The 23714-nt window shown below is 46.8% G+C and overlaps 2 protein-coding genes across 3 annotated transcripts; one reads left to right on the top strand and one right to left on the bottom strand.

The window, feature by feature from the left end:
• Positions 1-595: 595 nt before the first annotated feature.
• LRR1 (leucine rich repeat protein 1) lies at positions 596-17718 on the bottom strand. Of its 2 annotated transcripts, none has more exons than XM_074996160.1 (4): positions 17246-17718; positions 15636-15734; positions 7192-7919; positions 596-4468 (listed from the first exon to the last, which is right to left on the bottom strand). In XM_074996160.1, exons 1-4 carry the CDS (start codon positions 17444-17446, stop codon positions 4213-4215), a joined length of 1284 nt encoding a protein of 427 aa, XP_074852261.1. In that variant the 5' UTR covers positions 17447-17718; the 3' UTR covers positions 596-4212. The 2 variants fall into 2 exon arrangements, with proteins under 2 accessions (XP_074852261.1, XP_074852262.1); XM_074996161.1 differs by lacking the exon at positions 596-4468 and adding an exon at positions 5692-6211.
• Positions 17719-22237: 4519 nt separating this feature from the next.
• On the top strand, positions 22238-23364 carry RPS29 (ribosomal protein S29). Its single transcript, XM_074998508.1, has 3 exons — positions 22238-22385; positions 22627-22726; positions 23220-23364. The coding sequence occupies exons 1-3, from the start codon at positions 22324-22326 to the stop codon at positions 23226-23228; spliced, it is 171 nt and encodes a 56-aa protein (XP_074854609.1). The 5' UTR covers positions 22238-22323; the 3' UTR covers positions 23229-23364.
• The last annotated feature ends 350 nt before the right edge of the window (positions 23365-23714 follow it).

The following is a 23714-nucleotide window of genomic DNA, read 5'->3' as shown; positions in this document are numbered from 1 at the left end:
GGGGCAGGTTACCATGGTGCTGCCGTGCCCGGGCCTATCGTGGAGTCTGGCGGGTGGGGCTGCTCCGCGGCCGGCCCCGTGCCCCGGAGTCCCGCAGCGGGCGGGCGGACGGGACCCCAGGAGACGTGGGGGCTGAGGCCGCCGCCCCGAGCAGGGCTACGGGCGCTGCTAGGCCTGGCCAGGACGAAGGCGATGGCTCAGCCGCGTCCCCCCAGCCCCTCTGCGGCGGCCGCACGGACAGCGCTGGCCGGGGCCTCCGCGCCCACCCGCAGCGACAGAACACGCCCGGGGGCGGGCGCGAGGAGTGGAGTTTGCAGCCGGGGAGCGCGCGCGCGCGCCTCTGCTGCACCGGCCCCGCCAGGCGCTGCGCCGAGCGTGGCGGGCGGCCGCGGCCGGGTGTCGGCGCCAGGCTCTGGCCGTTCCCGGCGCCGGTCGGCAGAGGCAGATCAAGGAAGCGGGCGAGGATTCACCTCATTGGGCCAAGTCAGTGCCGACAAGCTCACGGAGCTGTTCTTCGCGGTGCCCAGCCTCCAGCTCCCCTGCTCTCTCCCCAACGGCAGCTGGTCCAAAGCCCGGTATTATCTCACCCACTAGCCTGAGTCCCTCGGGTCTAGCTAGGCTATGGCGGAACAGGATCTCCGTAAAGATGAGTTGCTTTCTGCGTAAATGGAACAATTTTAGGTGTTTTAAACCCACACCCTAAGTTGGTTTGTCTTGACCGTCGCTGGGCCTCATGCGAGGGTAGAATTAGGTTAGTGGCCAAACCTGGGGTAATTTGAGCAAGAGATTCCCTAGACATAACTATCCTAAAAAAAAATCAGCTATATGTACAAATCCCTCTGTTTTGCAGGCTCTTAAGATTCTGAGTATGTGTACCCTTCCCAAGCTGATTGTTGCCTAATTGAGAAAGGTTGAGTGATCAGCCACCACTGCTAGATTGTAAGGCTGAGTCAGCATAAGCTAAACGTATGTACCTGAAAGACTAAAGGAGATGTATGCAGCAAAACAAATCAGAGAGGTTCCAGACAGGCTGTTGTCACAATAATTGTGACAAGGAGACACTGTAGAAATTGAACTTGAGTGACAGGCAGGCCCTCAGTTTAAGGCTTGCTTGAACTGTAGTTTTCAGAGAATGTTACGTGTACTTCTCTGGCTACAGATAGCAGGGGCTTCCTGTGGAAGTCTTGTGTCTGGTTTAAGAGAGGTATTTTAAAAGTGCTCTAAAATCCACCTACAGATGCTGATTTTTACTATAAAAGTAGTGCTAAGGAAACAAATACTAAACAAAGGGAATGATAGATGTTAATGTTATGACAATTGATACATGAAATTCACCGTTTCCTGAACAACAGGACTGAGCCTGATCCAAAGAAGGGAAGACAGAGTCATTCACCCTCTCCTAACACAAGCTGCTCATAAGATTTTTCAGAGTCTTACAGTTTTTCATGCTTGGTAGAGAAAATGGGGTGGGGGGAATCAGAGCAGGGAGGGAGTTGGAGCATTGCATGGTGGTGGGGAGGAGTCTGCCCCTTTGTGAAGCTTTATCCATTGAGAGGGATTCTCTGGCACAGCTAATGATGTACCAGTACAATCCCAGACAACAACTTTTATTAGGGTAAGGGCTTATCCAAACACCATCTTTGACAACCCAGGCTGATGATGAATGTAAATTCTCTGCAGTAACTCCTGACCTCAGGAGAATCTCTGAGCACGCTGAAGTGCTGCCAGAGCAGGCACATGAGAAGGGAAAGTTGAGCAGGCTATCTTCCACTGACATATTTTGGGTAAGGCAGCATCAACACAACCACAACACAGTGGTGCCACGTTATACGCCAAGCCCCGACTTCCTGAGAACAGATGTATTCAAGAGACAAGAGAAGCGACAGGAGGAAAGAAAAGGCACAATGGTCTAGTTACTGACTTTCCAGGATCACAACTGTCCATTCTGGGGGGAGTGGGGAGATTCCAGAACCTGGGTCTCCCCACTCTACTCTGTTCTTGGAAACAGACGCAGTGCACAAAAAAATTCTATTTTTAAAATAAGTGACCAATACCTTAACTGCTAAGAATGCCTGAGCCAGCCCACTGTTTCACCTTATAGCAGACTCTGGGTGTACCCTATTTTAAATGTAATCTGTTTTCCTAACATTAAATTAACAGTTGTATGCAATTTCCTGGTTTGAATGCTTTCAGTAATTATACAGCCATATAAAGAATAGTTAAATCCCTTGTTTCTTTTACTAATGGAGTGCTTCAAACATTATATATGGTGAAAGCGCAGTCAGTATAAGCTCACATGACATTTGTTACCAATATTGAGAATGTACTAGTGAATATAAAATTAAACATTTCCACACTGTTTTAACTAGCTTTGAGAGGTTCCTGAAGGAAATTATTTTTCCTTCAAAACTGACTTACACAGCCAGTGTCATTTATTATGAGTGATTCACATATGCCAGGATCTTCCAGTAGAAAGTGGAGAAGAAGCAGTATGAAGTAAAACATGGCATCTGGATGATAGATGCAAAGTACTATCCTGACACATCAGTACTTTCTTTGTTGGGGGCAGTAGATGGACCCATTCAGACATTGGTTCAGCTGGGGACATCTGGCTGTCATCCATAGGCCAGTCCCAACAGGATCCTTGTTTCTTACCTCCTTGTCTCATGGTTTTCCCACTCCTCAGTCCACATTCAATTGCAAGCATAGTCTCTTACATCAGGGTAAGCGTACACCTAAGTGCTACCTCTGATGCAGTGTTTTTAGTGAACATGTTCTACTGATGGGAGAGAGCTCTCCCTCCAGTGGGGTTAACCCACTTCTACAAGAGGCAGTAGCTCTGTCAATGGGAGAAACTCTCTTGGTGACATCCTGTTGTCTATGCAGGAGATTAGGTTGGTATAACTACACTGCTCAGGTGTGTGAATTTTCATGGCCCTCCCCCCGGTGATGTAGTTAGACCAATATAAATCTGTGGTGTGGACCTGGCCAGGTGGGAGATGTACAGCCCATGCTAGGATAGTCCGTAATGCTGCTCCAGAAAACGAGATAAAAAGACATGTCAATTGTGTTACATTTCTTCTCCAAAGTTGTAACATTTTCAGATGCGCCCAGACTCATTTGTCACTGCTGGCAGTCTAAAGTCTGCTCAAGAAGCATTTCTACCGAATAATCAAGCCACTGACAAGACATGAATTAGCAATGCAGAAGCTCTCCAAGCATTTCAGTATCTTGGTCAAGGTAAGACTGGCACTAGTGAATGAAATGTATTAAATAAGACACAAGTGCAATTGTAACCCCAAGCAAAGTTTGTGAAGATTCATTTGTGCAAGAAGAATTTCAGCATTTAATAATTGAAATAATCATATAATGAATACCCAGGAACCATAAAAATGTACATGATGCTTAGAGATAGTAAACAATTTAGGTTGTGAATGTGAAGCTGACGTTTCTTCTAAGGCAAGGTTATAAAAAAAACAAAAACATTTGTTCTGATAAAAAATACTGGTTTCCTGATTGAGGAGAGCACCCTATGTGCGGCATTGTTTCTGGAACTGAAAATACCTGATGAGTGTTTTAGAACTTGTCATACTATTTAATCTCTTGGGCAGCAGAATAATTTGCTGCTCCACACTGAACAAGCTAGTGACCTCGTGACTAGACAGAGATCCTGCACTCTAGCAGGAGAGGCACCCCACTGTGCTCTTATGAAGGAGAAGAGTAGATTCTGGACTAGGAAAAATTTCTAGTCCTCTCTAGTTGACAGAGTTTAAAGCATCAAGCAAGGGAAAGTATACAAGACTGGCAGTGGAAACATGCAGAAATTAACTCCCTCCCTCCAGCAAGGAGAAAAATCACCTAAACCATAACAAAGCAGAGAAAAAAAAAGTGATGCTTTGGACAAAGTTACAGTAATGGAAGCAAACTAAAATATGTTCTTATTAAGAAGTTCGGTTCAAGCTGGGAGTGAGCCCTCTCTCTGCACCAAAAGTGATAGCTACTTAAGACTAATGAAACTTTAAAGTATAATCAGACCACATCAGGCTTACAGTAAGAAGGCTTTGTAAGACTGACAAAACTATTTGTAGTGCACATTCAATGGTTTGTTTCCACTTCATAATAGCAGCCAAGGACAGCCAAGTGAGATATGATTCGGAGTCCTCCATTACTGGATGAAACTTCCTACCACAGTGCTGTCTCAGTCCCTTGATGTTACCTGTTAGATCTCTGCAGAGATCTATCTAAAAACTGGGAATAACAAGTGAGAGAACAAAAGTAACAGACAATAGGTGCCTCTGTACCTCCCATGTTATCTACAAGGACCACAGTATGAGCTACATAGTGAAGATTCATGGTCACTGTTGTCTGAATGAAGCAGCTTAGACAGGCACTTCCACATTGACATGTTTTAGCTACTTCCAGATCTTCACAGAGATGAGAAGGAAGGAGATGACGATCATAAGGGATTCTGTGGAAAAAGGATGAGCTTGTGTGAGTATACCGCAACATTAACCAATACCCATCAAATTTAGTGACCTGACAGGCACTGCTAGCAACTGTGCTGTGAAATAACCCTTTGCAAAAGGAAAAACATCATTGAAGTCTGAAAGACCTGTTCCTCATCTACAAAGATGGACTAGCATTCCAGCTAAGGTAGAAGCAAACAAAGTGAAGTCAAGTTCCTGGTTGCTTTGCTAAGAATCAGGAATCTCGATCAAGACACAGTGAGAGTCAGGAGGTCATGGTGGTTATTTTTTTTTAAAGTCATTGCACTGCTACAACAGAAGCAGACAGAGACAAAATAAAAAAGAGAAACAAGATTTCAACCTCCCCCCAATAATCTGCCTTATCCTCCAACACTGGTACACAAAAATCTCTGTATGATCTCTTCTTCTAATCAACTCACATTCATAACACCTAAAATAATCAACATCTAGCATAGGAAAGACAGTTATGCAAAATGCACTCACACTCTAATGCACACGACTGGCTTTGAAACAAACAGAATGGTAGTATATCCTAGATGTCCCTAACCTAGGCTCCTTGCTGACCGACCTACCTTCTCCGTCATGACACTCAAAAGTCACTTCAGATCAAGAACCAGAATCCAGAATTCTCCCTCTTGCAGTTATTTGAAACAACCATAAGAACTTGACCCCAAAATTAGTTTGTCTTTGATCTGTTCCCAGTTCCCTCTAAATTCAAGTGAAACTACAGATAATTAAAATCGTTATTTTCCATATGGAAAATAACAACACTACAAAGTATAGTTTAGGTGTTTGAAAAGGGACACTTTCCTACCTCTTCTTCCTTCAAGTCAATTAACAGCAATGTATTAAAAAGGAATTATGCTCAGCATATCCACTCAGTGAAGCTTTCCTGAAATTCACCTGGCTAGTGTACTGGTATTAAGTTCTGTAGAGAAATCTCAAGAGAGAGCTGGTAGGAACCACTGTTTCTTCTAATATTTTCCACCCACGTGTGGAATAAATTTTGTTATGTGTAACAAGGCAGGTGAGGATGTGAACCGCAAGTAGAAACACGATGCTGACTGTGGGTGCTCTGCTAGTCAGCTGGACAGCATTTTAATATTTTGTGGGTAGCAGACCAAGCACTTAGCTTACACAGAACACTGGTAGCCACCCCTACATGTAGGTTACTTTGCATTTTTAGACATATGTGTCATCTCATTGTAAGTATATTTTGTATTTGGAAGTGTGGGAAAAGTTAACTCACCTACAAAAAAATGGAGATCAGTAATAGTCAATATGAACTAGATTTGAGTTAGCCAGTAAATTCACATTATAAGAGTGCCACCAATACATGTATCTACAGGTAATATGTACAAGGGGATGGGGCTTTACAGCTAATATTGGAGGGGGAAAGGGAGTAGGGAAGACAGATACACTGCAGAAAGATTCCAGAATACTGATAATCTACATTTTATTTCCCCTTCTATCTCAGGATCCCTTATCACACTTCTCTTCTTATCCCAACTCCAGTTTCTTCAGTAGTCCAGAAGCAGCAGGCTCTTACATCCTGCAGACTGGGACCTGAGCATTTTAACCCATCTCTCCTGGGGTCTTTTACAGGGCACAGCTGCTGCTGGTTTCTATACAGACAGGCAGTGACATTTTGAAGTTGCACACTGCAGCAGCCCCTGGGAAATGCAGATGGCAGACACTGGCCTGGTAGGGAGGCCGCTTATTTTCTGCAAATATAAAATGGTACCTACTTTTAGTTATTCAGGATGTGATTTTTTCAAATTAGAAGTAAAAAGCTCCACCTCCTAACTCCTAAAACTAGTTAGCAATCCTGATGCCACAGTAGTTCAAGAAATCTAGTAATAAGGTAGACAACCCTCAATAGGAATGATATAGCTACAACCAGACAGTTAACCAAATGACTTTCATGATGTCACCTCACCATTTAAACAAAAATGTTCCCAAAGCTGCTCAGATCTTCTCTAAGACCCTGTGTACTCCACGAGCAGAATATGCTTATGCTATTGCAGCTGGCACTCAGTGTGGAAGGGTTTCTTTCCCTTTTCTAAAGCCAGCATATTAGCAGACAATGGCTACCCATGAATACTTAGCATGGTTTCTAACCTGGAGGTGCAAACACAAGGTAAATGGCAATTATGCCTGAAACCAACTTTAAGACAGTGGACAGGACCCAATATAAAATGATATACCCACATGCAATGGTTTTTGTGAAAAAGAGGAGCTGGTACTGAGCTGGCACACCCCCCCCGCAACCCAAGCCAATCCCGGGGCTGAGACTGCCGCTCAGCACCAGCACAAGAAAAGCGCTTCTCGCAAGACAAAACTTCACCGCAACAGGCACTAGAGGGGTAGTTTCAGAAGAGACCAATGTTCATGGAAGCTGGTGTATTCTCACAACCCGAGAGAACAGATGTTCATTACTGCAACTATACTGGTTCTGTGGATATAGAATTTCAGTCTTCAGGTTTTTCTCTCACACCACACTCCCTTCAAAGCTTCAAGTCAGAGTTAAAATAATCTCTGATTTCACAAACTTTACACTGAGCCTTGAGAGAGAAACTTACATTGAATTTTCTGCTAACCTATAATTTACTGCAATTGCATGTGTTCCAAGTCACAAGGTTAAACACTTGCCAGGTTGCTTATAAATCTTTCAGAGCCATAGACCAAATAATTCAGCTCTTACCTGTAATTTACTGTTGCTCTTGCAGCAGATTCTAATAAAGTTAATGGTATTTTCAGATGTATGCTGGGAACAAGAGGATTTGGCTGTTCAAAAGGGTTTCCAAAGAGATCTAACTTCTCAAGAGACAGATTTCTGAAGTCGCTGGGTAAAAAAGGGAGCTTATTACGGGCTGCTGACAGGAAACGTAGTTGACTCAGCCGGCCCATCTTGAACGGCAACCTAATCAACTCATTATCATCCAGTTTTAAGTGAACGAGTTCTTTCAGTTGACAAAACTGAACTGGAAGTGCTTTGATTTTATTTTGGCTGAGATCCAAAAACTGTAGAGACTTCTGAAGCGTGGAGTTGCACAGAGCTATGCAGAAAGACTCCAAGTGATTGTTGTGCAGATTAAGCTCCTGAAGGCTGACAAGGTCACCAATAGTTTCTGGCAGCTTTTTGATATGATTGTGGCTTAAGTCTAGTTTTCGGAGTTTTTTCAGACAAAGCATTCGCATGTCGACCCGGGCAAGTTTGCAATACGAGGCCTGCAAATGTTCAAGGGAGTAAGGGAAATTTTTTGTTAGCGGATAGTCCCTTCTCGACGTAATAACCATCTTAGTTTTAGGTTTTTCAACTTCTGAAGTCTTTGCTGGTACCAAGACGGAGAGTGGCAGTGCTTCAACATCGGTGCCTCGGTGAGCCAGTCTTACCGCTGCAAGGAAGCTCTTTAAATTGCTGGCATTCGCCTACAAAAGCGGAAAAAGAACAATGTTCACTCTCACACCACCTGTACTTGTGCTCGTGCTTTCTCAATTCTTTTGTATAGGAAAGCGTGTCCAGTGACAGAGTCAGCAGGATAATGAAAATGGCCGGGGGGGGAGGGAGGGGAGGAGGGTGGGGGGAAAGAAGCCTAATTCAGGCTTGTTTTGAATTCTCTAGTAATTGCATTAAATACCAAGGATACAGAATTCAGTTAGGAAAGTCACCACTTATCCTAAATCAGTCACAGCAAATAAAATGCAGTAAAGCCCAAAACAAGGGTTGGAAAAGGAGGGAAGCAGGTCATAGCTGGAACCGATTAACATGATCCTTTCCACAGATGACACACAGCAGGGAGAGGGGGGAGACAAAGCTTTAAAGGACAGAACAGTATTTCTGAAACCCCAAGGCAGAAAACAGGAAGTTGAGCAATGGGCAGCAGAGACTTTGAGGCGCACTGGACTAACTGGTTTAAGCAGCAGTAGAGCATGTTCAGACATTCTGAAGCAGAGAGGTTAATTGGTTGCCTGCAGTCACATAGGCAACTTCTAGAAAGCCAGGAAGGCTCCTTACTTTTCTGCAGAAAGAGCCACCCTGGCCTTAGATTGCACTGAGCATGATGACAGCACCACTGAAATATCACATGAATGGCTTTGAGGAATAGCAGATGACTTCCATGTTGAGTAGAGATTAACTTAATAGATTTAAAAGACGTCTGAGTTGGTATGGTTTAGGTTACGCAGTACAGCATCACTTTCAAATGCCTCTGTTCTTTGGAAAGACTCTGAATACACATCCGATCCAAAATATGTCTCATAGTAAAGGTTTCCTGGTCACAGGCATGCAGTAAATGGATAGAATCAGCTCTATGCATGTCAAAAGACCAGTGATGAGGTGTTCTCAGATACAAACTTCTTCTCCTCCTGCTTTGACAGAAGGAGAGTCTTGTGCTTTAGAACTCTGCAGGGACTTGGAGATCTGTACTCTGTTTCCAACTGTGACAGTTTGTGAACTTAAGCAAGTCACCTGCTCTATATGCCTCAATGCTCTACCTGTAAAATGTAGGAAAACAATAATTCCTTTTTTCCACCCACTGTCAGTTTAGCTGTAAATTCTACACAGCAGGGGACTATCTCTTACTATGTATCTAAACAAAAAAGCAGTCTAGGAGCACTTTAAAGACGAACAAAATAATTTATTAGGTGAGCTTTCGTGGGACAGACCCACTTCTTCAGACCATAGCCAGACCAGAACAGACTCAATATTTAAGGCACAGAGTCTGTTAAATATTGTGTCTGTTCTGGTATAGCTACTTTATTGCTTTTTTGTTTTGATACTATATAGACGAGCATGGCTTTCTCTCTGTTGCATTGCTAACAGTATGACTGTCTTTCTTACTGAGCCTGCAAGTATCTAATGCCAATTAACTCTCCATTCAAAGTCAAAGGTGGCAAATCAAACCTGAATGTAAGAAAAAGTTATCCTCTCAATGTTTGGGGGAACTGGGCAGATTTTCTGTGACTATATACCAAAGAACAAAAGTTACAGGTAAGATGGCAACTTACTGCAGATGCCAACTCTTGGAAACAAAGAAGCTCGTGGATGCCAGAGGTAAAGTTAAAACATTCTGCAACTTCAAAAAGACACTCCCATAAAAAAGCAACCCCTTCACATTATCTAAGCATAGTTAGTAAGATACCCCTACACAAGAACAAATTGAGGAGAAAACCCACAAAGACATGACTATACAGATAAGACAGGCAACCAGCTGGTTGTTCTCAGTACTCCAAAAAGACCTTGAGACAGTAATAAGTAAAAACTGGAATCAGAACAGAGTCCCTGCAATAAAAAGGGATATTGTAAAAACTATATTAAGCAGCCTGTATGGCTGACAAAGCCTCCAGAATCAGTCTACACTAACCCCTTGATTTACGCAGAGGTTGTATCTGGGGCAACCTCTGTGTAAAGTCGAATTTCGAATAGATTGGGGGGAGGGGGTTTAGGGAGTGGGCAGCTGGGGACTGTGGGGGGCAGCCATGCAGTTCCCAGCTGGGGGGCACACAGCTGCTTGTTCCACAGTTTCTGAGAAACTGTGCTGCAAGCAGCTGCATGCCCGCCAGGCTCCCCAGCTAGGGAGTGCAGTGCCAGACAGCTGCTTGCAGCGCCAGTTCTTCCAGCTGGGAGAACCCGTGTTGCAAGCAGCTTTTTGTCAGGGATGGCAGCCTGACTCACAGCCACTGCCCCTTACAGGAAACCACTCCTGCCAAGGGCAGCAGCCACAAGTCAGACTGCCGTCCCTGAGAGGAGCATTTCCTCCCCCCCACCCCCGACTCCTGTCAGGGACAGCAGCCTGACAAGAGTGGCTGCTGCCCCGACAGGAGCAGGAAACTGCTCCTCTCAGGGGCGGCAGGAGTCAGGCTGCTGCCCATGACAGGAGTGATTTCCCTGCTCCTGTCAGGGACAGCAGTTGCATTAGCCCAAGACACATGCAACTTGATTAAATAACCAGCTTCATCCCTTGGACCTAATGGATCTTAATGCAATATTGCTGGGGCAAGCCTGCTAAAAGAAAACAGCCAATTGTAGCATTTTTTTCCCACTGGGGTTATAAAATGAAGCTCATTAGAACAGGGGTGCGCAGAGTGGGGCAAGGGCGGCATGATATTTCACAGGGGGCACAGCACAATCAGATGCTGGGTCTCAGGCTCATCCACCTCACTAAAAATGTTGAAATGTGTGTTCTATTTTATGTATTTGCATTGTATAAATGTGAAACAAATTTTTACATTCTACAGACATTTTCTTTCATGCGCCAAAAGAGGTTTTGTTTTCCCCCCCCCATATGGACAAATGAAATTTCTCTGTTTGGATTACATTACACAGGTCGGTGGGGGTGGGGGTGGGGAGAATGGGTGGGGCGGGCCTGCTAATTGCAGGGATGACAAGTCATACTTTACATAAAAAGTGTGCTCACCCCTGATCTGGAACACCCTCCCAGTGCTTTAGTGTACCCCACAGAAACTAGGACCCTCTCCACAGCAAGGTTATGGATGAGAACATCACCAGAAAGGCTACGGAAAAAACTTGGTTTGGCAGGAAGACTGACTGGTTAAACTGGAATTCTCACTTTTGGGACAAGTTTAGGACAAATCCCCCTCAAGGGAACATGCCCTCTGCCCCCATCGGCTGTAAGGTGCCAAGCCTTGTGCTGCAGTCCCACATGCTGCTTAGCAGCAGAGGCCAGGTTCTGGGATTTGGGCAGATTCCTCGTCTTGAAGCACAGATCTATGTTTCACTTGGAACATTCAGCAATCATCCCCTAGCCCCAGCCATAAAAAGAAAGGTGCCAGCTCGATCAGTACCCTGTCCCCAGGAGCTCTCCTGGACTGTGTTGCTGTTGAGCCTCTGGCACAAGGCCCTTTTTCTACAGGCTGTATAGAGATCTGTCTCCTTCAGGGAAGTAGGGGGAAAAGGAAGATTTTCCCAGCTCTGAAGAAGCTGATGGGCTTGTATCAGGCTCCAGTCAGAGAGACTTGAACATCCTTGTAGGACTGCAGTCCACAAAGCAGTCTCTGCTGAGCAGGTTTTCCAATGGGTCCACTACAACATAAAAAAAAGTTATCCAAGGGGACAGGAGCACAGGGAAAAAATCTCACTCTGGGGAAGAGCTTTGTGGAGGAATACATTCCTACTCCAGAGATCCAAGTCACCAGCATGCACGGGAACCACCAAACCAGTAATGATATCACGAAGGCTGTTGTCTGGGATGTTACTAACAAAGGAAATGCAAAGGCAAAGCACCACTAATTCTTGAAGTATTTAGACTGGATGAGTTCCTAGATCCTGAAGTTCATTCTGGAAGCTGAAGTCACTATCATTAAGAAATCTGAATTCAAGATCAGTGTGGCTCAGAAGGAGGTCGCATCAGTTTTGTGAAATGTCAATACCAATACCTAATGAAATAAGGAGCTTTTTTATAAGAAGCTTAAAATGTAATAAGCAGCTCATGATTTGCCTTCTACTGCTTCATGGAATCCTAAATAAACAAACCAGATGCTGTAACCTGCATTGAAGATGACATCTACATGAAAACTGCTTGACCGACGTGTTATGAAAACCAAATAGGTCTGTTAGCACTACACTACGTACATTTTCCCCTTCAATTTGTAAATCCCTGAGTAGCTATCAGGCCTTCACCCTTTTGCTCAGAAATACATCTTTGGATTTGTACCACTTTAGGATCAACAACGAGAGAAGCATTTTGAATCAGGATGCAAAGAAACCTACTGGTTCTGAATGATCTGATGTGACAAAACATTCACTGTGACTGAATCAGTTATTACCATCAGTGTGAAGCAGGGCCACCTGTTGGCAATACTAGACCACTGAAAGCTCTTATGGCACACAGGACCACTCCAATCACTGAAATATTTAAGGGAAGAAGTCAGTTAGACACTGTGAGTCCCTTAAAGAGGTAGCTACCCTGTGTGATCTTCCGTCCCACACAGGATGCAGCCATTATTACCAGCTTTGAACCAAAGAATTTTCAAGTTCTTCCCCCTACAATAGATTTTCCCTAGGTCAGGTGTAGGGAGCCTGTGACCTATGAAGTAGATCCAGCCTGGTGCTACATTTCATCCAGTCCATGGCAAGTCTCTGTAAAACAGGCTTGAAGCCCTAAGCCTTGGTGTCTCCTGAGAGACTGGAGCCATTAATACTGGCTTGCCAGCATGCTCCTCCAACCTCAGAGGCTGAAGGGTAATCAAGAAAGTTCTGCGTGTTGCCCCCACACCCAGTGCCAGCTTTGCAGCTCCCACTGGGTGCAGCCAAAGGGAGATGTGAGGGCAATGCGTGCAGGTGTGAGCAGCCTGCATTGTGTGGAGTTGCCTGGCCTCTCTATCTCAGGGCTTTTTGGTATTTGCTTCCAGGAGCAGCATGGAATGAGAACAGGAAGGCAGGGAGCCTGCCTTAGCCCTCCTGCGCTGCCTACCAGAAACCACCTGACATAAGTGCTGGCCACCCTACTCCGCCCCCACCCCCCCCAGAAACAGATCAGTACTCTCCCCCAGATCCCGCACCCTTACCTCAAATCCCTTTCCACATCCAAACTTGCTCCCAGAGCCTGAACTCCAAACCTCTTCCAGTACCGCAACCTGTGCCCCAACCCCAGCTCCCCCCACTGCAACCCTAAGCCCCCTGCACTGCCCCAAACTCAAGCCAGATCTCTTACCTCCAGTCCCTGCCCCAGCCTGCAGTCCCCACCTGCACCCCAAACTCCTCATTTCCAGTGTCACCCTAAAGCCTAAGAGAAGCCCCAAGCTTCTGCCCCTCCACCCCTGCTGGGCTGTGTCTCCCTCCCACCCCCGACTGATTTTCTTCCTGTGGGTCAACAGCCCCTGACAGAAGAAAGTTCCCAGTTACTAGATCAACATACAAACATTGCATCTGAGAGGTCAGTTATCAGAATGCAGAGCAAAAATGTGTTTTAGCACCATCACACGCAACACATTCCATGGGAAGCAGCTCAACTGTCATGTATTAAACTCTCAGCCCCAACTTTCCTGAAACTTGTGGGCTCAGATCAATCCTCTCTGCTAGAGCTGTTTGTTATGGATCCTTTCTTGACAAAGAAATTCTTGTCACCATACCTAGAAGGGTTCCTTTGTACTCTGGTTATCCTGGGGAGGGTGGGAGGATGACACCACATGAGAGGACACCGACAAGACTAAATAGGTGCCATGCAACTGTTTGTGAAATCTGATTATTTAGCCAGCCTGACAGGAAAAGCATGAACTCCAACTAGTCAGTCAAACAGCACAGCCACACCTACGCAACACCAAAACAATCACTTTTAGAGAAAAATCCTTATCTTGCTGACAAGTGGAAAGGCATTACATGCTCAACCAATGTCAGAAACAAATGTCAACCCTAACATAAGTAATTGTTGGTCTTAAAAAGGAATAAAATGAGAGAATATGACTTAAAATAAACAAAATTATATAGTTCAAATTTAAACTAATGTTAAATAAATTTAGTGCATTTTACTTTAAAAATATTATATACATCAAATTGAAATGCTAAGGTTTTGAAAGGGAGCAGAGGCACACAGGGCTCCGACACCAAGGCGAGGAGTGTTATATAAATGACAAGGCAGGTGAGGAGGCTGGGGGTAGAACTGGTAGATAAGAAACTCCCTGCTGCTACATGGAAAACCATTTTGACAGTCTGTAATATATTTTCCTCACCATAACTACACTTCTTTCTTAGCATAAATCTAAAAATTGATTTCATTTAGATTAGACAGACTGAAAGTGTATTGCTGTGTATTACCACAGATCTCTAGTTTTGCAACACAAGCTCAATAATCATTTCAAAAAGTGCATTCTTGGAATATTAATACCAACACTGAAATAGAGTAAGGAAAGTCTATGTAGTAATTTGTTTTGGAAAAGAGATAACCTAATGTGGGAGAGGTAACGGGGCAGGCTATACGAAAAATTAACAAATAAGGATGTATTTTAAAGACTAGCAGAATAATTTCTTAGGTGATGAGGGTCTGTCCCACAAAAGCTCATCACCTAATAATTATTCTGTTAGCCTTTAAAGTGCTACTGGACTGCTTTTTTGTTTTGATAGTACATAGACTAGCACGGCTTTCTCTCCATTACAAATAAGGATGCTGCTTTTTAAAGGAAAGAGAAAGCACTAGAGAAATGTGGAAACCGAGTGGCAGAGATCGAACAGGGATATAGCAAAAATAAAGGAAAGAAAGTTAATATATCAAAGCAAAGGCAGTGGGGCTCAGCTTTTTCTTCAAAGTAAGGGAATAATCCAAATGCCTCCCCATTTTATTTATATATAACAAGTCAACTATTTGTAACTCATCTCACAGACCACACCACATATCAAAGGCTAGTCTCTTGTGCCTAGTTAAGTTTGGAGGTCCCCAAAATAATGGTCCTGCCAGACAAAACTACTGAGATCTACATATGATAACAGCCTAACTTTTCCTTTACAATATTAGGCAAAATTGTGCCAATATTTTGTGAAAAAAGAGGCTATCCAGTCAAACTTCACTGGCTTGAGCATTTACACTCTGTGTGACATCAGTACAATAGTTTTATTTCTATACAAATCACCTCAGAATACTTTCTAGCTCAGAAAATTACTTTGAACAACACGCAATTAAAGCCATGCACGCAAATATGCACAGACACATCGATTATGAAACAGTCAGCTGCTGAAACCTAGTTAAGGCAGGTCTAGGGCTAGTACCATGAACTTGTACACAGAGGATCCAGTTCTAACGCCACAAAAACCTCACACTCCATGCAACAGTAGGAGCTGGAAATGATGCAGAAGCGGAACCAGTGTCAGGTTAAAAAAAAAACAAATAAACAAACCAAAAAACCTCAAGGAGATTTTATATACTAAAATTCCCTGTCAAAAACAACGTGAAGTCCTGTGGCACCTTACAGACTAAGGTTTTTTGGAGCATAAGTTTTTGTGGGCAAAGACCTACTTCATGAGATGCATGACTAAGATGGCTACCCCTCTGAAACTTTCCCAGTGTCTGACAAGGGCTTATTAGCTACAGAAAGAGTAACATTCAGCACCACAGAAAAGGGAGAAGGCTCCCAGTGGATCACACCAATAAAATAAAGAAAGCCAGGCAGAATCCTAGCCCATCATCAATCCTCTACCTTGCTGAGGCAGACATCTACTGCAGGTTCCTTCAGACGAACAGTAGCTTTCCCTTCCTCCACAAATTTGGTGAAGAACTGCTCAATGTTCTCCTTTAACTGTTAGAAATGAAGGGGGGGGAGGGGAGGAAAAAGTTGAGCTTGAGTACAAAGCCTCCTCAAGAAATATTGTTTAATTTTGGTTAAAAACATAGTAGAACTTACAGGTTTTACAATATATATAAAATACATGATTTAACAATATGTAGTTTTAAACTATAATTGGGGACAACAGTACTACATCAGAGAACGAACTTAGGACATCATTTCTTCTTTATATCACTCCTTTACCTAAAACATTTTCAGAGCTTTACAAATCCTTCTATGTAAATAACAGAAATATATCATTGCAACTGTCAGATTTCATTTACAGAAACATTATACAATAAACAGACATGCAAAGTGAGCATGCTTACACATCCCATGACATGTCATTTCTAGTAAATTTACTAAATAGAGCAAAGACTTTGACTACATACATTTAACAATTCACGTATAGCTACCAAGTGCCAATACTGAATTAAAAATCACAACACTTTCAATACAGGAACATAGGAATCTTCAAAGAATGGATAACATACTTGAGCTTTGGTAGCACCTCAGTGAAGCAGAACTACATATCTGAATCACAACAGAGACGTAGACATGGTTGTCTGTACTCCAACAAAACAAAGCAACAGCAATATAGCACTTTTAAATACTAACAAAATTATTTATTCAATCCTGAGCTTTCATGGGACAGACCCACTTTATCAGAACAATGAAGTGGGTCTGTCCCATGAAAGCTCCTCACTGAATAAATCATTTAGTTAGTCTTTTAAAGTGCTACATTTCTGCTGCATTGTTTGACATGTCTGAAGTTATGTTGTTCTGTCAAACCTACTGAAAACTTTCAGCAATACCTACACTAACAAAAACCTTTACACACTACTGTCATAACGCCAAGATCCTAAAGACTAATGATATCAAGTGGTTAATTTTAATCTGTTTATTCTACATCAGAACAAACTGGAAAAGGAGATGGGGAAATCCCTGAACCTGAGGGAGCCTGAGATGTGCTCACAAGCCACACTCCGCACGTTCCTTGGAAAGGACGGTTGGTGCTTTGCAATCCCGGGGTGTCACACTCACGGAGACAGGACTATCACTACGAGTAACCTGTGGGTGGCGTGTGCAGGTCTCCCCTTGTCCCTGGCCCGGCCCGGCCCGGCCCGGCCCACAGGGCACAGTGATGGCTGCCTTTGCACCCAGGCCTAGGGGGCAGCAAAGCGGGAGGAAGGTGCTGGAGTCTGTGGGGCAAGTCCTCCCCTGGGGGCGGTCTCCCCCGTACCCCGCCCTGCGGGAGAGAACACCGGATCTCCCTTGCCCCTGGCGCCAGAGGGTGGAAGGAGACGATCACTGGTCTCCCGCTGTACCCGGACCAGCTCTGGAGAGTGAAGGATCATCACTGGGAGTGTCCCCCCTTCCCGCGGGCCGGGCCAGGTGCATCGCCCCTCGGGCCCGGCGGAGAAGGCGACAGGGGGTTCCCCTCCGGGCCCAGTGCTGGGAAGGGGCCCGGGGGCGGGTCTCACCTTGTACCTGGCCCCGGCCCGGTCCCGCGCGGTGCACACCATCAGGTAGACGCTGTGTCCGGCGCTGGCGCCCCCGCGGCCGGGCGGCCTCTCGGGCTGCCTGCCCAGTGAGAGCAGCGCGCGGGTGCCCTTAGCCCGGCCCCGCAGGCCGCAGGTGGGGAGCAGGCGGCTCCGCACCTCCACCTCGCACTGCAACCGCATGGCCGCTCCTGAGGCGCCCCGCCGCCCGCTCCTGCCGCGCGCGCCGCCTGGCTGAGGCGCCCCGCCGCCCGCTCCTGCCGCGCGCGCCGCCTGGCTGAGGCGCCCCGCCGCCCGCTCTTGCCGCGCGCGCCGCCTGGCTGAGGCGCCCGCGCGCTGCCTGCCGCCGCTGGAGCTGGATCCGTGCGGCGCGTTGAACACGACTGGGCCCTGGCCTGGATCTCCTTCCACGCCAGCAAACTCTCCCACCTCCGGCGGACAGGGGAGGCCGCCTGGCCGTGAGGGTTTTACAGGCAGGTGTGAGGACACCCCGGGCATGTGAGGACCCACCTCGGGGCTGAGAGAGCGGTGCGCCTCGGACGGCCGCCTGGGAGGCTGCTGCTTTTGCTCCCCCTGGCGGCGGAGGCCGGCAATTGCCCACGGTCATCTGGGGCCAGCTCTGTTCCTCACGCGGCCCTGCGCCCCAGCAGCCTCTCCCGGGCCCAGGGATGGCCCCAAGTGACCCAACACACTGGGCTGAGCAGGGGGCGTCACTGGGGGGGCTGCACCCCCAACATGGTGGCACCTCTAGCCTCCCCCACAGCAGTGTCTGAAAGAGGTCTGGGTGCCCTCTGCTTGGGCCCCAAGATGCAGGACCGGCAGCCACTGGTCGGGCAGTTCACTCACTAAATCCACTCTGGCTGCAAGCTACAAGCCATGTGCACAGCCTGTTGTGGGCAGAATTACAGAGGAGGGTGGGAGATTTAGTTGCCTGTGCCTCCATGCATCTGCTTTGGAGAGCTCCTTTTCACGAAGTGTGATGGGCCCATTAACTTACCTAGCCTTCAGCTGCCTGGTACGTGGTTTGTCCAGCGCTTGCCACACTGTCAGCACTTAACTACTGTGAACATTAACACCTGGTGGGAGCTGGATATGCTTCACCCATCAGCTTACCAGAGCAAGCTTCATCCATGTAACCCTTGGGGTACACATCTACAGCAGGCTGCCAAGAAATGGTCCCTAAATCTCTTCTATCTGTGGGCATATTTTTTTCCAGCCATGAGTGGAATAAATGTTTAGATGCACAAAGTCATGTGTGAATGTGCACCACCTGTTCAAACAAAACTCCTAGCTATGGGGCCTCTGTTAATCAGCTGGCCAGCATTGGAACCTCTCCTGAATGGCCACACAAGCATACAGCCTCCAGGGACCACTGGTGCCAAGAGCAGGAATAGCATAAGGAATGAGCATAAGCTTTTGTGGGCAAAGACCCACTTCAGCAAATACAATTTAGATGAGGCTGCTATAAGGTGGGTGCATAACTGGCTGGATAACCGTACCCAGACAGCAGTTCTTAATAGTTCTCAATCCTGCTGGAAAAGTATAACAAGGGAGGTTCCGCAGGGGTCTGTGTTAGGACTGGTTCTGTTCAATGTCTTCATCAATGATTTAGATATTGGCATAGAAAGTACACTAATTAAGTTTGCAGATGATACCAAGTTGGGAGGGGTTGCAACTGTTTTGGAGGATAGGGTCATAATTCAAAATGATCTGGATAAATCGGAGAAATGGTCTGAGGTAAACAGGATGAAGTTTAACAAGGACAAATGCAAAGTGCTGCACTTGACAAGGAACAATCAGTTTCACACATACAGAATGGGGAGAGACTGTCTAGGAACGACTACAGCAGAAAGGGACCTAGGGATTATAGTGGACCACAAGCTAAATATGAGTCAACAGTGTGATGCTGTTGCAAAAAGGGCAAACATGATTCTGGGATGCATTAACAGGTGTGTTGTGAACAAGACATGAGAAGTCATTCTTCCCCTCTACACTGCGCTGGTTAGGCCTCAGCTGGAGTATTGTGTCCAGTTCTGGGCACTGCAGTTCAAAAAAGATGTGGAGAAACTAGAGAGGGTCCAGAAAAGAGCAACAAGAATGATTAAAGGTCTAGAGAATGTGACCTATGAAAAAAAGTTGAAAGAATTGGGCTTGTTTAGTTTGGAAAGGAGAAGATTGAGGGGAGACATGATAGCGGTTTTCAGGTATCTAAATGGGACTCATAAGGAGGAAGGAGAAAACTTGTTCTTCTTGGCCTCTGAGGATAGAACAAGAGGCAACGGGCTTAAACTGTAGCAAGGGAGGTTTAGGTTGGACATTAGGAAAAAGTTCCTAACTGTCAGGGAGGTCAAACAGTGGAATAAATTGCCAAGGGAGGTTGTGAAATCTCCATCGCTGGAGATATTTAAGAACAGGTTAGATAGATGTCTATCAGGGATGGTTTAGATAGTGCTTGGTCCTGCCATTGGGGCAGGGGGCTGGACTCAATGGCCTCTTGAGGTCCCTTCCAGTCCTAGTGTTCTATGATTCTATGATTCATCAGATCCATTCCTGATGTCTTGAATTCAACACTGGATGTCTTTCTGGAATATATGCTTTAATGAAATATGGATTCTTGGGCTTAGTACAGGTTTAACTGAGACAAATTCTCTGGGATACGTCACGCAGGAGGTCAAAAGAGGTAAACGAATCTAATGGCCATTCTTGCCTGAAACTCTATGAAGCTGAAAAGATGCACTTGTCCAATGCAGACAGGGCCTTTTGACAGCTGAGGTGAACATTAATGAAAAGGCACCAAACAGAAAATAGTTTCTTTATTATTGTCTCCATCAAAAATCTTCCTTTGTGCAAATCTTGTCAAGGGTCCTCTGTATGAGTCCTATCAAAACAAAAAGCAGTCAAGTAGCACTTTAAAGACTAGCAAAATAGTTTATTAGGTGCGCTTTCGTGGGACAGACCCACTTCTTCAGACCATAGCCAGACCAGAACAGACTCAATATTTAAGGCACAGAGAACCAAAAACAGTAAGCAAGGAGGACAAATCAGAAAAAGATAATCAATGTGAGCAAATCAGACAGTGGAAGGGTTTGTCAAGAATTAGATTAAGCCAAGTATGCAGGCGAGCCCCTATAGTGACTCAGAAAGTTCCCGTCCCGGTTTAAACCATGTGGTAATGTGCCAAATTTGAATACAAAAGCCAGCTCGGCTGCTTCCCTTTGAAGAACGGTGGGAAAATTCTTTTTCAGTAACACACATCCCTTTAGGTCATTAATAGAATGCCCCATTCCATTAAAATGTTGACTGACTGGTTCGTGGATCTGGAGTGTTTTGATGTCTGTTTTGTGCCCATTAACCCATGTATGAGTCCTGTTCAGTATTAGCAATAAGTCCTGTGGCACCTTATAGACTAACAGCTTTGCCCATGAAAAACTTTGCCCACGAAAGCTTATGCTCCAAAATATCTCTTAGTCTATAAGGTGCCACAGGAGTTCCTGTTGTTTTTGAAGATACAGACTAACACAGCTATCTCTCTGATACTGCTCCATATTGTATACCCTATCACATCACATGCTACCAGGTCTTTGTTTAGGAGTTCCCAACACGTTTTCCTCGGGCTGTGTCTGTCTTTTTGCTTCTATGTTCCACTCTCTTACCCACACAGTTGTCAGGATTGTCGTTATAGACCAAGCCACGTCAGCAAAGGCTCCCTCAATGTTCCTGTCCACCAGAAAAAATATAGTGTGACAACACCTACAACTGATACAACTTTCAGCTTGATTTGATTTTCCAGCACCATGTTTATGGAAAAAGCTTTCCCGACTGTTTACTGGGGATTTGAATGAGAAAGGCGGTGATCATTTCCTCACTGTGTGGAAACACCCCATCTAGTGTCAGCAGCGAGCACAGCAAGCTAGCCACGTCCCATATTACAAAGAAACCGACAGCTCGTTCCCCAGCGTGAAAGAAAAGCGGCTGTCTACCGGGCACACCCTGGGCCGCCAGCGAGCCTGGGAGTCGGGCTCCTGTAGCTTTCCTCCGCGTCTCGAACAGGGCAGAGCTATTCATTCCGGCCCATGGCTGACCCCTGCTGGCCGCCGAGGCAATTGCTGCGGCTCTGAGCTGCAGTTCCGTCCTGAGGACGGTGGGAGGCAGGAGGAGCCGAGCCAGGCGAGCAGGGCTCGGGGTGCAGGCATCTCGCCGGAGTGGAGCATGTAAACGGCCCCTGCAGCTAGCTGGGCGGGGGCCGCATGCAGCTGGGGAGTGGGGGACTGGCGTGACACGCCCCCTCTCTCCAGCACCCCCAAGCACACCTTCCTTCCCCACTCGTGTAAGGGGCCACGGGCAGCCCGGGCGGGGGTGAACCTCTGACCCACCTTCCGAGTAGCCATCCTCGGTGCCTCAGTGCGCCTGAATCCTCCGCCCTCATTCAGAACCCCCCCTGCGCACCAGTAACCATTCTTGGTTTAGGGGGAGGGGGCCACTAAGAATCCTAGGCTTGTGCCTTACACAGGGTGTGTGCATAAAAAGAGACCGTGTCTCACTGTCTTGCCCAGGCTACGCTGCAGGGGCTATTCACAGGCGCCATCCCACTACTGATCGGCACGGGAGTTTTGACCTGCTCCGTTTCCGACCTGGGCCGGTTCACCCCTCCTTAGGCAACCTGGTGACCCCAAGCTTCCCAGGGATCACCATATTGATGCCGAACTTAGTGCGGACACCCGATCGGCATAGCCCACTGCAGCCCAGAACTCCTGAGCTCAAGCGATCCGCCGGCCTCAGCCTCCCAAGTAGCTGGGATTACAGGCGTGCGCCACCGCGCCCGGCGATGGAACTACCTCCCAATCTGCTACTAAAGGCGGCGGCTACAGTGACGTCACGGGGGGAGCCGAGAGTCGCTGGCGGCAGCGCCCGCCCACGCGCTGGGGAGGCACGCGCGTGCGCAGTCTGCAGCCAGCCGAGCGGTTTCGCGGTGCACGCCGGGATGTTCCGGCCGGGCGGGTTTGATTAGCGCATGCGCGAGCGGCCCGCTCTCTTTCGGCGCTGAGCGAGCGGCGGGCAGGATGGGTCACCAGCAGCTGTACTGGAGCCACCCCAGGAAGTTCGGCCAGGGCTCGCGCTCGTGGTGCGTCGGGCCGCTACGGCCGCCTCCGTGCGGGGCTCGCCGGTCTCTCACCGCGGGGGGCGCTCGGGAGGCGGGGTTCGGCCCCCTGAGGGAATGGGGCCCGGCGGGGGGCGGGGGGGGGTTAATCTGGGCTGCGGTGACGTGGGAGGCCGCGGGTCGGGGAATCGGGGTGGGGGAGCGGGGCCCGGCCCGGCGCGGGGCTGCGCTGCGCTGACCGGCGTGTCCCGCTCTCGCTCCGCAGCCGCGTGTGCTCCAACCGCCACGGCCTGATCCGCAAGTACGGGCTGAACATGTGCCGGCAGTGCTTCCGCCAGTACGCCAAGGACATCGGCTTCATCAAGGTGCGCCTGCCCCCGGGCCTCAGCCGCCCCTGCTGGGCGCGGGCTCTAGCTCCCTGGCTTGGGTGCGCCTGTTAGACACGTGCGCCGGGCCTGCAGCCTGTTAGCTGTGACTCGTATTGTGAGGCCGCCTTCTAAGCGACTGACCCCTTCAGGCGAGGCAGGTGCTCAGGGAGTCTCTGGATCGGAGAGGGTACTGGTTAGGTATTTTTTGTTCTAATGAGCTATCCAGGCCAGCTGGTTGTACATGGCTGTATTGTGCTCCTTGAAACTCAGGGGCACTTGGGAGCTTGGCATTTGTAACTTTGAAAACGACTTATAAGTGATCCGTGCAAGCAGATAGCTTCTCCTTATGTCACTAGTGTAAGCTTTTTGCTTTAAGACTGAATCTTGGTGTTTAGCCATTTAATGACAGGAGGAAGTGCATGATTTGGATGCTGCTAATTTGTCTGGGTGTTAACTTTACACTTCACAACTCTTCTTTTTCTCTTTTCAGTTGGACTAAGCTATTCTGAAGAAGAGATGTCACAGAGAGACTTCAGCACATAATTCTTTGCCTAATTTGAATATCTGACTGCGCTAAATTCACCAAGTCTTTGCCATGCTATTTTGTGTATAAAATAAAATGGCCTAACAGTCAACTCTTTCTTGCTTGATTTGTGGATACTTATGTATGGAAACCTGTATGTGGAAGCAAAATATTTAGATTCCTGTTGTAAGAAGTTAAACTTGCTTCAGTGTAGTGAAATGATCTTGTGTACCATGCTCCTTTTGTTTTACATGAAAAGGTGAACTGTTGTTAGAGTATAGTATTGAGTGAAGAGTTGTGCAGAGAAAGCCATGTTTACATCCACAGTTGAATGACACAGATCTAATATTCTCAAAATATTAGACCTCATTCTCTCACAAAGTATGAAGCTGTTAAATTATTTCTGCCTGACCCTTAAACTCAGTTAGGTTGTGGGGAGGAAAGGGAGTATTAAGTCTAGTG

Source organism: Carettochelys insculpta, chromosome 6, assembly GCF_033958435.1.
Source record: "Carettochelys insculpta isolate YL-2023 chromosome 6, ASM3395843v1, whole genome shotgun sequence".
In the NCBI taxonomy this organism is placed as follows: domain Eukaryota; kingdom Metazoa; phylum Chordata; order Testudines; family Carettochelyidae; genus Carettochelys; species Carettochelys insculpta.
The sequence above is the reverse complement of the archived record's forward strand: the minus strand, read 5'-3'. Positions and strand labels throughout refer to the sequence as shown.

Excerpts from the sequence above, each read along its gene's own strand:
- LRR1 (XM_074996160.1), bottom strand. The coding sequence starts at position 17,446 with ATGCGGTTGCAGTGCGAGGTGGAGGTGCGGAGCCGCCTGCTCCCCACC. Across the intron at positions 15,735-17,245 it reads GGGCCGGGGCCAGGTACAAG|TTAAAGGAGAACATTGAGCA; the intron begins GTGAGACCCGCC and ends CATTTCTAACAG. Across the intron at positions 7,920-15,635 it reads TAGATGTCTGCCTCAGCAAG|GCGAATGCCAGCAATTTAAA; the intron begins GTAGAGGATTGA and ends CCGCTTTTGTAG.
- RPS29 (XM_074998508.1), top strand. The coding sequence starts at position 22,324 with ATGGGTCACCAGCAGCTGTACTGGAGCCACCCCAGGAAGTTCGGCCAG. Across the intron at positions 22,386-22,626 it reads GGCCAGGGCTCGCGCTCGTG|CCGCGTGTGCTCCAACCGCC; the intron begins GTGCGTCGGGCC and ends CTCGCTCCGCAG.